Source organism: Rhinolophus sinicus, linkage group LG07 (assembly GCF_036562045.2).
Source record: "Rhinolophus sinicus isolate RSC01 linkage group LG07, ASM3656204v1, whole genome shotgun sequence".
Taxonomy (NCBI): domain Eukaryota; kingdom Metazoa; phylum Chordata; class Mammalia; order Chiroptera; family Rhinolophidae; genus Rhinolophus; species Rhinolophus sinicus.
Genome location: NC_133757.1, coordinates 69,059,463 through 69,071,510, shown reverse-complemented (window position 1 = coordinate 69,071,510; position 12,048 = coordinate 69,059,463). Strand labels below are relative to the sequence as shown.

The window sequence follows — 12,048 nt, the reverse complement described above, 5'->3', positions numbered from 1 at the left end:
TGTACTCGCTAAAGCCAGTTCTCGCGGGAAGGAGGGCAGCGACTTGTCCCCAGACTTTCCGCCTATTCTTGTCCATTTCAGTTAAGGGCGCCACGGGTCGTAGGGGTGTTTTATTTTTTCTATCCTGGGCCTAACACTGCATGATACATATAACAGTCTATCTTTGACTTTCCCGTGGACCCCACGAGGGCTCCCCTCGGTCTCTGCAGCCCCCGGGACACCAGCTCCCTTCGCCGGTGATTGACAGGATGGGCAGGCCTGGGGCGCGCCGGCGCAGTAGCTCTGGGAGAACTTCCGGGACGTGCCCTGGGACGTTTTTGGCGTGAGCGGGGACGACGGCCGGTAGGGCGCGGCCGGTACTCTACGTTCTCGGCCTCGGGGCGCCATGCGCTACAACGAGAAGGAGCTGCAGGCGCTGTCTAGGCAGCCGGCCGAGCTGGCGGCCGAACTGGGCATGCGGGGTCCCAAGAAGGGCAGCGGTGAGCAGGCCAGGGGCCGGGGGTCGGGGCGGGCGGGCAGCGGCGGGTTGGGCGGCCGCCGAGCCCTCGCGAGCCCGCCCTGTGTCCGCAGTGGTGAAGCGGCGACTGGTGAAGCTGGTGGTTAATTTTCTCTTCTACTTCCGGACGGATGAGGCAGAGGTAGGGCGGCGGGGAGGCGGGTCCCGGGCTGGGGGCTGGGGTCCTGGGGTCCTCGGGTGACCCGCCCATGCGCCCCGTCTGCCCCCAGCCCGTTGGAGCCCTGCTGCTGGAGCACTGCAGAATCACCCAGGAAGAGCCCAGCGGCTTCTCCATCAGTGAGTGCGGGGGGTGGGGCTATGCCGGTCATGACCCCCAACTCCGCCCTGCCCCTCCCCGCCCCAGGAACAGAGTTTGCTGTCGGGGTTAGGGCTGGGCTCCTTCCCTGTGATGCAGGCTGCGCGCATCCGTCCCAGCCACTCCCTAGCTGCCACCGCAAGGCCGCGAGGACTTTATCTTCTCTTGGGGAGCATTGCCCTCGGGTCAATGCTTGCTGTTTTTACCCATTTTCAGTGCCGGGCTTTGTGCAGGGGACCCCGGAGGATTCTTCTGGGTCTCTTTGAGAGGATGGAGTTTTCAGGGAAGGCCGGAACTTTAGTTTCCTGGGGCTGCCACAGACTGGGGGGCTTCAACAGCAGAAACTTAACTTCTCTCACTGCTGGAGGGCAGAAGTTCAGGTTGCGCTGTCGGTAGGACTGGTTAATTCTGAGGATGATTTGTCCCAGGCTCTCCCAGTTTCTGGAGGCTGTTGGCAGCCTCTGGCATTCCTTGGCTTGTTGAAGCATCACTCTCCTCTCTGCGTCCGTCCTCCCCCTGGCCTTTTCCCTGTGTGTCTGTCAATTCCCCCTTTTTGTAAGGACACCAGTCCTATTGGATTAGGAGTCCACCACACTCCAGTGTGGCCTCACGTTAATTACATCTGCAGTGACCCTGCTCCCAGATTCTGGGAGCTAGGCCTTGAAGTTACCCTTTTGGGGGACACAGTTCAACCCACAGCTGGTGGGAAGCGACGAGCCCGGGCTGGAGGAGGGGGCAGTTGTGGACAGTGGCAGCAGACAGGCGAAACCTGTGGTTGGTGGGGGTGGGAGTGAGCAGGGACACACGGGGCCCCTCCCTCTGCAGGCTTCATCGAGGATCCGGAGAGGAAGTACCACTTTGAGTGCCGTAGCGAGGAGCAGTGTCAGGAGTGGATGGGGGCTCTTCGTCGAGCCAGGTGGGGCATGGGCGGCCCGGGGGCCTGGGGTGGAGGTAGAGCCAGCCCTGTGAACACAGGCCACTTTCTCCCCCAGCTACGAGTTCATGCGCCGGAGCCTCATCTTCTATAGGAATGAGATCCAGAAGATGACCGGCAAGGTGGGCATGGGGCACACGGCTTAGGACGGGGGTGGCTTGGGGGCTGGGGCTCATGTTATGCTGTCCACCCCACAGGACCCCCTGGAGCAGTTCGGCATATCGGAGGAGGCCCGGTTCCAGCTGAGTGGCTTGAAGGCATGAGTCCACGATCAGGCTCCTCAGCTTTACTCACCAGTTTTGAGAGGAGCCCCCCCACCCTCCCTGGGATCTGGGTCTCCTCAAGCCTGGATTTACGGAGTGAGGTGTTTTGGCTTCAAGACTTCAAAGGCCCCAGGCTGCTGAGAGTGGGCAGGGGCTGTGCCTCAGGACCCGCCAGACTGGTCCAGCACCTCTGGGTGCCACATGCTGCTGCTGGGGAGCGGTTGTGCCTGGCCCCTCAGGCACATCCCTCCAGGGCCTGGTGAGGGAGGCCCGAAGCTCCTGCTCTGTGCAGGCTGACTGTATAAAGCTGGACGATGCTGTGAAGGGATCAGGGCTGTGAACTGTCCTGCTGAGGACGAGGGCCAGGCCCTGGCTGGAGGCCGCTGGGCAGAGCTGGGAGCTTTCGCCCTTGGGCCCGTGTACTTATTCTGTTCAAATAAAGGTACCTCTTTTTTCCACATGGGTTGGTGGTGCAGTGAATGCAGAGAGGAACATGGATCCTCCACAGGTTGGTGGTCCCAGGCCGTTGGAGCTGGCCCCTGAAGGAAGTAAGGCTCCTGGGGGACAGGTCCTTTCCAGGCCTGAGATTTAAGTGCCTGGGAAGAAGGGGCTGGGCTGCCCAAATAGAGGGGAGGAGACCCAGAACCCCAGAGCCTGGAAAATCAGGGAGGCTGGCCCCTGGGGCCTCTGGTGCTCACAGGTACTAAGGTAGGATGGAGGCGGGGGTGTGATGGGATCCTCAGGTGGCCCGTGATCCCACCCCTCGTCACAGGCCTTCCCCTTGGGTGCATGTGGGACCTTGGAAAGGGTTCTGCCCGTGTCCAAGTCCCAGTCGGTTGGTTTTAGTTCATCAAAAGGGCTGTCCTTGGGGTGCTGGACCTCGTCAGGTGTAAGCCCTGCAGGGGCTGGGCCTCCCTCAGGTGGGCACTTGCAGTCTGCTAGTCACAGCGGTTGCTTTCAGGAGCCCGTGGGGCCTGTTGGGAGTGACCGTCCTCTGTACTTGGGCCCTCAAGGCTAAGGTCTCACTGTGTGGTAACCAGGAAGAAATGCCAGCAGACCAAGTTCAAGTGAAAACAAGTCTTTTATTACAGTCTAGAGATGGAAATCAGAGTGCAGTGGGATTCCCGTCGGGAAAGAAGGCCACACCAGCACCCCCATCTGAAACAGTCTACCAGAACCACAAAGCAGGCAGGGCCCCATCTGAGTTAATAGTCAAGGTTGAGACTGAATGGGAATGATGGCAGGGGTGGCGGGTGGTGGTAAAAGGACAAGAAAACAGTCTCCTACTGCAGATGGCGTGGATAAATAAAGGGGTGAGTGGGTCTTAAATAAATCACGAGTCATAGCTGGAAGGGAAGGCTGGCTCCTCCTGACTGGGAGGGTCGTCCGACTTAGGTTTCCTGAGCAAAGCGCCCTCGCAGCCCTGGGCTTCCCTGAAGTTGCCCACAGTCACAGCAGCACCGAGTCTCTGCACAGAGACCAGACCCTGCTCCCCACAGGGCCATGCGGCCTCCCCTCCCTGGCAGCCAATAGTGGCTGATCGATCTCCTGGTCAGGAGGGCCTGGGGGCTGAGCGCGGGCACAGAAAGGAGACCCCCAGTGCTAACTGCTGTGGGGCAGATATGGCATGTCAGTATGAAGTCCACATGAGGACCTCAGGCTGGAAAAGAAGCACTGTTGAGAACGGTTGCTTAGTTCCAGACTAGGGACTCGCCACGTGCTGTGACTTTGCTACTGTCAGCCTTGCAGCTTTTTAGGGGGCCCTGTGCTCCTGACAAGGGAGTGGGGGGATATGGGGTTTGGGATGAGCACAGCACCTTCGTGCACTGACCGGCAGGGAAGGGAGCCAGGGCAGCAGTTACAGGGCAGCCGGTTCCAAGAACCTGACCAAGCACCATCTTCAGCCTGGATTTGCTCTGGGCCAGGCACCACCCCAGGGCACACAGGAGGCAGGGCTCTCCCAGGCCCCCGCCCCCCCCTGCCCTCCACCCCCCTCCTCCCATCTGCCAAGGCCTGCCTTGCCCCCAGGGATCAGGAGGCAGGGGCCTGGCGGAAGCCCCTGCTGGCCAGGCTGGGGAAGGCGGAGCTCAGGCCTTTTCTCCAGGAACAGGTCAAATCCCTTTGCACAGCCCCACCTTTAGAAAAAGGACTTCTTTGTTCCTTGGGGGGGTGCCACCTCCTGGGGTCAAGCACCTGAGGCCAAAGCTCTGACTGCACCTGCTCAGCCCTTTCTGGAGCTCACACAATGGGGTCCTGAGGGCTTCTGGACTTGCCCTTTCAGGGACTCCGCAGACAACACAGGGTCCAGAACTAGTCACAGACAGCTGCGCTAGAGGGACCTGAGAACCCTACTAGCAGCCTCTGGAAGCATCGGCAACAGCTCTCCTGCCTTCCTGCGAAGCCCGCCTCTGCCCTGCCAGCCCACCCCGGGGAACTGGTTCCCAAGCACCATGGAGGCTACTCCAGTGGGGGCAGGTGTCACCCCAGCTGCGGGGTTGGAGGGCCAATGGAGACATGGAGCAGTGGCACAGGCTGAGCAGAGGGACAAGGGTTGCTTGGCCCTGGGCCAACGCCACTTGTGTGCACTTGAATAAATAAAAAGGTTTCCCCCCTCACTTTTCTTTCTCCCTTTTAAGTTTACTGTGCATTATACGATCTAAAAATAAACAAAGTCAAGTCTATGAAATTTATAAATTTTCATCACATCTCTATAAAATACTGTCACTCGTCAGTGTGACTCTCTTCTGTACAGACACACCAGGCACCCACGGCTGACCTGCCACATGCCCCGGCCGGCGGCCACACGCCTTGCTGGGCTGCGTGAGCCCGAGTCCAAGACAGCACGTACAAAGTAAAGCACTTGTTTCCCAGCAGCTCCGTGACACACGCGACGACAGGTACCAGACCCCCCTACAAGCACCATTCACAGCAGCCTCCTCCTGCAGCATCAGGGAGCCCACCGCTCACCCGCGTCTCACACCACACACCAAAGGAGCTGTCCCAGGATCCAGGGCTGACAGTCTGGCCGGGAGTGTTCACAGTGATGGGGGAGAGGGGCTTTTCTGAGGGACATCAGAAACTGAGTGAACCACCCTTGACCTGAAGACAGGTGTGCCTTTGGTACGGGAGAGCGCAGGATGACGGGGAGGGCGCAGCAAGGACTGGTTTTGGCGTTGGTCAACCTCGAGTCAGCACCAAGAGAACGTGGAGGCGGCGAGGCCTGGCGGTGAGATAGCACCGGGCCGGCTGTCGGGGTCTCCGCGGGCGGCCAGTCTGTCGGGTCCAGGTCTTTATATAGATCCTCTCATATATAGTATTTACATTTCTCAATAGGTTGCCTTTATGACTTCGGTGGAATAAAATAAGTCAAAATTGTTTATACTTTTTAAAAAACGATAAATACTTTATCTAAAACTATCAACAGTATACGCTGGAGCCAGGCCCAGCATCTCCTGCATATCTGTGCAGCGTGGACTCACGGCACAGCCTCGTCCTCGGTCTGTCCCGCTGTCCGGTGGTTGGCTGCCGTTCCTGTGGCCCACCTGTCCTCGCACAGGTGTCGCCGTTGAGGTAGAAATCCTAGTTACCTGCAGAGACCGGCACGGGAGGAAAGGCAGCACAGCGTTAGTGTTTCACTCAGAGCAGCCCACATGTCCCCAGACCGGGGAAGCAAAGCCTACAGATGGACAGATGGGTGGACAGAATGTGGTTGTCGCAGACACTCTCATGCCATTCCCCTGGCCCAGTCAGAGGTGGGAGGTCACAGTCCCAAGGCCCGCATGGGGCTCTGGGTCCTGGCCTCCCCCACTCCCTGGCAATCTTGGAACCCGAGACCCTCTCTGGTCACCACCAGCTAGGCACTGCTCAGGGGGTCCTGTGAGCAGCCCCCCACTGACAGGTGTGCATATCCCGGAGTGAGGTGTCGCCATCCAGCCCAGGGAGACCTCTTATGCTGGGCGGATAGAAGGTAGGTGTCCACTGCGGGCCAGACTGGGTTGGGGGCCCGATGCCCAAATGCTTCCGCGTGCACAGCCCTGACCTCTTCCAGCCAGTCCTGGCCACCGTGCCCTTCTCTGATGGCGTGAGGCCTCTGTGAGCCACTGCCAACCTACCTTCCAGGCTTTTCCAATGGGACCAAGGCACAGCCCATCCCCAGACCCATGCCCTGACTGGGAGGTCGTCAGACTCCTGCGGCCTCACGTCTACTTCCACTTAAACACATGCAAAGGGCTGAGGATGGCAGACAGACCTGACGCCTAGCCTGCAGTGCCCAGTCAGTGCCCGGCTTCTGTTCCTCAAGCACTCGCCCATAGCGGTAGACTTGCCCAAGAAGGCCCTTTCCCCAGGGGATGCCAGGTGGCACCCAGCAGTGGCTGGATCAGCTGTCCCAGGGCCCAGCTCCCTACCGCCCTCACAGCGGAGCAGTGGACTAGGGCCCTCCCGAAGGCCTCACGGCCACATTCCTCATCCCATTCCCAAAGGCGGGCCCTTCCTACACTGCTGTCCACTGACTCCACACTGACACTCAAATTGCACGGGTCCAGTTCCCTGGAGGCCGGAGGAGCACCGCCCACCTGCCAGGCAGCCCTTCCTGTTGCCCAACAGCCCCCAGGGCATGTGGGTGGGGGCCTGCCAGCAGGGACCTCTAGCCAAGGAGCATAACACACAACTGTCTTCTAAAGGCCCATCAAGTACCACGGGCCTTAAATGCACCCAACGTGTGGTTAAGTAAACAGGCTGAGAGAGGCACAACAGTGGACAGACAGCAAGGTGGGCTTCTGAGCTGCCCCATGGCCCCACTGGGGCTGCCCCGGTCCCTGACCACCAGAGACCAACAGCTGGAGAGCGGCGGCAACACTGAGCTGGGGCCCACAGCCGGACGCCCGCACTTCCTCCTGGTCCCCTCCCTGCAAGACTGAATGCAGCTTCCAGCCTGCAGGCCCGTGGGGCCTTCCTGATGTGCTGCGCCCCTGGGCAGGAGTGCTACTGGGACCTAGTGTGAAGGTCCAGGTGGGCGGCAAGGGCCAGTCACACCCCTCCTAGCTCTGTGCTGGCACTCAGGCAGCCCTCAGCGGCCTATGGGCACGGCCGCCACAGTCTCCCTTCCCACCCTGCGCTTATGTTTCCTTTGCACTTCTCAGAACCCCAAGTCTCCACCCTTCAGCCAAGGCAAAGCAGCCTCGGTCCCCAGGCCTCTGCGCAGTCCTGTGGGCCCATCTATTCTCTGCGAAAGGAAGGACAGTTGAGTTTCTCATATGGGCCACCTGGTTGGCTCTAGCCTTACCTTACATAACAGAACTGCTAGCTAAGCAAGGTCTTTATCGCGGCTTAACCCCCGCAAGGCGCGCGGCACAAGGAGGCGGCATGCCAAGGGAAACCCACACAGCGGATGGCCCCGTGGAGCTGGCCTGTGGGATCACAGGAGCAGCCTGGGCCAGGGTCAGCCCAGGCAGGGGCTGGTGGTGCACCGTGAAGGAGGGGCGGGAGGCCTTGTGCGGGAGGGAGGCGAGCTTGATGGACAGAGAGGCGTTAGCAGGAGGCAGAGAGGCGGCAGAGGAGGCCGGTAAGAAAGCTTGGTTAGCAGGGAGGGGCGCCAGGTTCTGCAGGAGCGCGGGCTCAGAGTTAGCGGGGAGCAGCGCGGGAACGGGAGGCAAGGCGGCGTTAGGAGGAGGGGGCGCGTGGAGGGTGGGTGGCCCCGCAGGGGGCCGGCCCAGGGGCGGAGCAGGCGGGGGTAGGGGCAGCCTCGGCTCCATGGAGGGCGGGGCCTGAAAGGAAGAGGCGGGGGTGCTGGCCACCGCCTGCAGCGGGGTTAAGCTCAGCGTGGCGCTGCGACACGCAGCCCCGCTGCCGAAACTGGCTCCAAACGGATGAGCGGAGGCGGAAGGCACCGCGTGGTTAAAGACACCTGCAAACAGGAGAGAAAAACTCAGCTTCAACAGGTGGCATTCTCCAGGCAAGCGATGCGACACACGCAAAAGGGACAGCAGTCGCAGCTCCGCGTGCACGCAGGTGCAGGGGCAAAGCAGTAGGCAGGGTGCAGGTGGCCAGGTGAAACTTGCCTGCAGGACGGCCACAACCCCTCAGGCAGGCCGCACGGTGTCCCAGCTGTGAGCATCTCCCTTGCCTGTGCCCAGCAAGGGGCCTGCAGCAGTGGTCTGAGACCACAGAGGGCCCAGTTCGAGGCCCCACTCCACCCTACACGGAGCCCTCTTGCGGCAGGCACTGTGGCCACTCTTCCTAGTGCCAGCCCCCAAAGCCGCCCAAAGCCCATGGGCTGTGTGTCAGGTCTGATGGTGACTTTCCCGGGCAGGCAGGAAAGCTCTAGTCTCGGTGCCAGCTCTCCTGAAGGTATGAGATGCTGTCATAACCAGAGCCTGCCAGGCCGACTCACGCGCAAGTGCTCTGCCCATGTGACAGTCACATCTGCATTTTATGAAAAGGAACGAGGTGGTGGGTGCAAAGTGGGCACAAGAGGACACGCAGGCATAGCCTCTCGACCCTTAGGGGGCTCTGGAAGGGAACCTGTAAAGCAGTAGTGATTAAACCCAGTGGTCCAAGAGGCCGCGATGATGGCTTGCGGCTTGGCGTCTCGGACCCCCGAGCAGGTCTCGCGGAACCCTAGGCAGCCGAGAAAGATGTGCTCCTGCCTACCTCCAACTGCGCCGCCTGCCACCCCGGAGGAAAAGCTGCCCATGGCGTGTGAGTTGGTCAGTCTGGTCGCAGCAGACGAGACGTGCACCAGGCCGGCGGCGGCCGGCACAGAGCTGAACAGAGACTGCAGCACGGATGAGCCCAGGTTGGCCTGCAGGGACACGGGGCCCAGGGAGAACTGCGGGCCGGGGGCGAAGGTGCCCAGGAAGGGCCGGTGTGTCTGGGCAGAGGGGGCCACGCTGCCCGCCGAAGATGCTGCCGTGGCAAGGCCCGGGCCACTGAGGAGGCCCCCGGGGGGCACGGTGGCGGCGGAAATGAAGAGGTTGTGGCCATTCTTGAAGTCAGGCTCGCGGTCCCGGCCCTTGCCCGCCTTGATATGTGCCAGCGAGGCCTTGTCCGTGGGTGTGCAAGAGGGCAGGCCCAGGTCTGCCTCCCTGCTCTTGCCCCCCTCGCCCTTCGGGCCTCCCAGTCCATCCAGCTGCCTCTTGTTCACAAAGGTGCTGGGCTCTGTGCCGCCCTCCTTGCCCCGCGGGGCGGGAAAGCTCAAAGGGGTGCCCAGGCTGGCCGTCTCGGGGGCCTTGTGGGAGAGAGAAGCACCATCATTGAAGCTGTGTAAACTGAGGTCAGTGGCCAGGCCCCCACTGAAGGCGAAGCCGTTGGGAGGGTTGCTGCTTGGGCTCAGCCCACCGGCCCCTGACAGGGCACCGGGAAAGCTCTTCCTGGGGTGGGCAGCCAGCTTGGTGTCGGCCGAGCCGGGCTCCTCCAGGGCAGGCCGGAAAGCAAATAGGGAGTTCTGGCTCAGAGCAGAGCTGGCCTGCAATGGGGTGTCAGTGGCCTTGGCCAGGCCGAGGTCGGAGATAGGCGAGAAGGTGGCCTTCCACTTGCTGCTGTTGACAGGCTCGCTGGCGGGCATTGACTTTCTTCCCACCAGGCCACCACCTGACAAGGAAATGCAGGGGCTGAGGCCTGGATGCCTCCGAGGGGCCGAGTGGGGCAGGAGCTGTGGTGTGGGCTCTGTGAGGGGGTCCAGGAGGGAGCTGCATGGGCTCAGACCACCATGGCTCAGATGCCCTTCCAGCCAGAGAAGAGCACTTAGGTCCACGTGGGCCTGTCCTGGGAGGTCGTGCTGGCCCTGCATGTGGTGAGGGTGGGACTGCAAGAGAAGGCGAGGACAGACGCAGCTGTGTGGCGGGCCAGCACAGAAATCAGGCTCTGGCCCATCTAACCAGGAAGGAAACAGACTCGTTGCCCCCGCAACCGAGGACATGGAGCCCTGCAGCACTGAGCCTGTCCTGTCCTGGGGACGGCCCTTCTGACAGCGCTGTCTGCCCAGGGGAGGTGGCCAGGCGGTACCCAACGTCCCCCAGAGGCAATTCTAGAAGCCTGGTGTGGTCCCCTCATAGGTCGGCAGTGGGTTGAGCCTGGGCGTCACTGCTATCCGGGGGCTGTGTCATTTAGCACCGGGGGGTCAAGCGATGGGAGCACTGTTACTCACCATTTTCCAAGGTTTTCGGAGGAGATTTACTTTCCAAGGAGATCGTGGCAATTTTTCTCTCAATTCTATCGAGAAAAAAAACGGATGGTGACTGTTTGAAATCCACGTGATGCGGAGAGTGGCACGTGTGCACCGAGCTGCCCAGGAGGCCGGGCAGACCCTGGCGCCCCTCACACCTGTGCGCAGCCCCAGCGCTAGCACAAAGCTACCTCTGGTGGGAGACAGGGCTGAAGGCTCAGCCACTGCAGAAGAGACAGGACCTCCATCTCCACATATACAGAGACACACTGTCCCTACGGGCCGACTCCGCTCACTTCTCTCACGCTATTGAAGACCACGTGTGCCTGCTGTGGTGCACATGACACACAGCATGCAGGACGCTGCAGTGGCCGGGATTTGTAGCAGCACGATTATAAGTAGTGTGCGTTGTATCAGTGCTGTGCAGTCCGTCCCAAAGGACACTATGACCGCCAGGCATAGGAGAGCTTCTGAAAGAATTCGGAAATTGCTAAGTTGGATGTGCCCAACACAAGTGGAGAGCATCCACGTGCAAGTTCTAAAATGCAATGTGCGTATGTGGATGAGGAACAGAAAGAAATAACGTTGACAAGACACCGCAAGCGTAGGCAACAAAAGACAACACAAAAGAATGGGACTTCATGAAAATGTGACACTTCTGTGCTTCAAAGGACACCAGCAAGAGAGTGAATAGACAGCCCAGAGGGGAGGAAACATTCACACGCCGTATGTCTGTACGGGGTCACGGATCTAGAAACACATAAAGCACTCTCATAACTCAATAGCAGCAAAGGACACCCAAGGACAGAGGGGACCAAGGACCTGAGCTGACACAGATGACACGTGAAGTGACACTCAACACCACTGGTGGTCAGGGAGATGGAAGCCAGGACCACGACACTTCACTCCGCTCCACACCCACAAGAGCAGCTGTTACACTACAGGACAGAAGCAGGCCCGCGACATGGGGAGGAGCCGCAGGAGCGCGGCTGGTGGGGACGTGCAGCAAGTGGCCACCGTGGAACACAGGGAGGCAGCTCCTCACAAAGTTAAACACAGACCCAGCAACTCCACCACTCAGGATGAGGGAAACAGAGACAAACATGTCTGTGAGTGCACAGCAGCACGGTCCACAGTAGCTAAAACTGGAAGCAACCCGCGTGTCCGTGGATGGATGACACAGAAACACAACGTGGTCCATCCACACGACAGAATATTACTCAGTCTTAGAAAGGAAAAACACTGACACCTGCTACAGAGTGGACGGACCCTGAGAACATTATGCTCAGTGACATCAGCCAGTCACAGATGGACAAACACTGTGTGATCACACTCCCAGGAAGCCCCCAGAGGAGTCAGATTCACAGACAGAAAGCAGAAGGTAGGGGCCAGGGGCTGGGGCAGGGCGAGGGGAGGGATTGTTAAGGACCCCTGCATCCACCCACAGTCGGCAAGGGGAAGCTGCCTGCCCTCGGGGGTCACGCCTGACCACGAGGACCTGTCCGTCAGAGCCCTGCCGTGCCCACTGCCCAGCCCAGCCCAGCCCCTCACCTGGCACTGCCCGGCTCGTCCTCAGAGCCCGGCTCCTCATCCGAGGTCAGTGGGGAATAGTGGGCTCCGTTGGTCTGGTTGAGGGGCTTCTCTTTCTTGAGCACGGGTGGCTGGTCGTTGTCCTGGTAAGGGACAGGAGAGCTCTTCAGGGAGCTCTCGGGGGATGAGATGGCCGTGATTTCCAAAGGCTGGTTGATGTTGTTGACCTGAGAGAGCAGCACAGATAGCACAACCCTGTCAACAGCCACACACACCAACCCCACGGGCTGTGCTTAGGTCCCTGCTGCCCAGAGCCTTCTGGTGGGCTGAGCCCCGGGAACCGGG

At 60.5% G+C, this 12,048-nt stretch overlaps 2 protein-coding genes across 6 annotated transcripts in view; one reads left to right on the top strand and one right to left on the bottom strand.

Moving 5' to 3' along the window:
• The first annotated feature begins 3 nt into the window (after positions 1-3).
• On the top strand, positions 4-2,467 carry PLEKHJ1 (pleckstrin homology domain containing J1). 3 transcript variants are annotated; one of them, XM_019743993.2, is made up of 6 exons: positions 4-479; positions 571-638; positions 727-793; positions 1,638-1,728; positions 1,805-1,868; positions 1,944-2,467. In XM_019743993.2, the coding sequence occupies exons 1-6, from the start codon at positions 386-388 to the stop codon at positions 2,007-2,009; spliced, it is 450 nt and encodes a 149-aa protein (XP_019599552.2). In that variant the 5' UTR covers positions 4-385; the 3' UTR covers positions 2,010-2,467. The 3 variants fall into 3 exon arrangements, with proteins under 3 accessions (XP_019599552.2, XP_074193603.1, XP_074193604.1); XM_074337502.1 differs by lacking the exons at positions 1,638-1,728; positions 1,805-1,868; XM_074337503.1 differs by lacking the exons at positions 571-638; positions 727-793; positions 1,638-1,728; positions 1,805-1,868.
• Positions 2,468-3,071: 604 nt separating this feature from the next.
• The window catches only part of DOT1L (DOT1 like histone lysine methyltransferase), a 54,275-nt gene continuing 45,298 nt past the window's right edge, over positions 3,072-12,048 (bottom strand). For 2 of the 3 annotated variants that reach the window (XM_074337497.1, XM_074337498.1), the window contains 5 exons: positions 11,725-11,930; positions 10,156-10,220; positions 8,661-9,599; positions 7,294-7,914; positions 3,072-5,596 (listed from right to left, as the gene is read on the bottom strand). In XM_074337497.1, coding sequence (XP_074193598.1) covers positions 7,328-7,914; positions 8,661-9,599; positions 10,156-10,220; positions 11,725-11,930 — 1,797 coding nt within the window. In that variant the 3' untranslated portion in view covers positions 3,072-5,596; positions 7,294-7,327. The remainder of the gene's footprint in view (positions 5,597-7,293; positions 7,915-8,660; positions 9,600-10,155; positions 10,221-11,724; positions 11,931-12,048) is intronic. The other variant, XM_074337499.1, reaches the window with a different exon arrangement.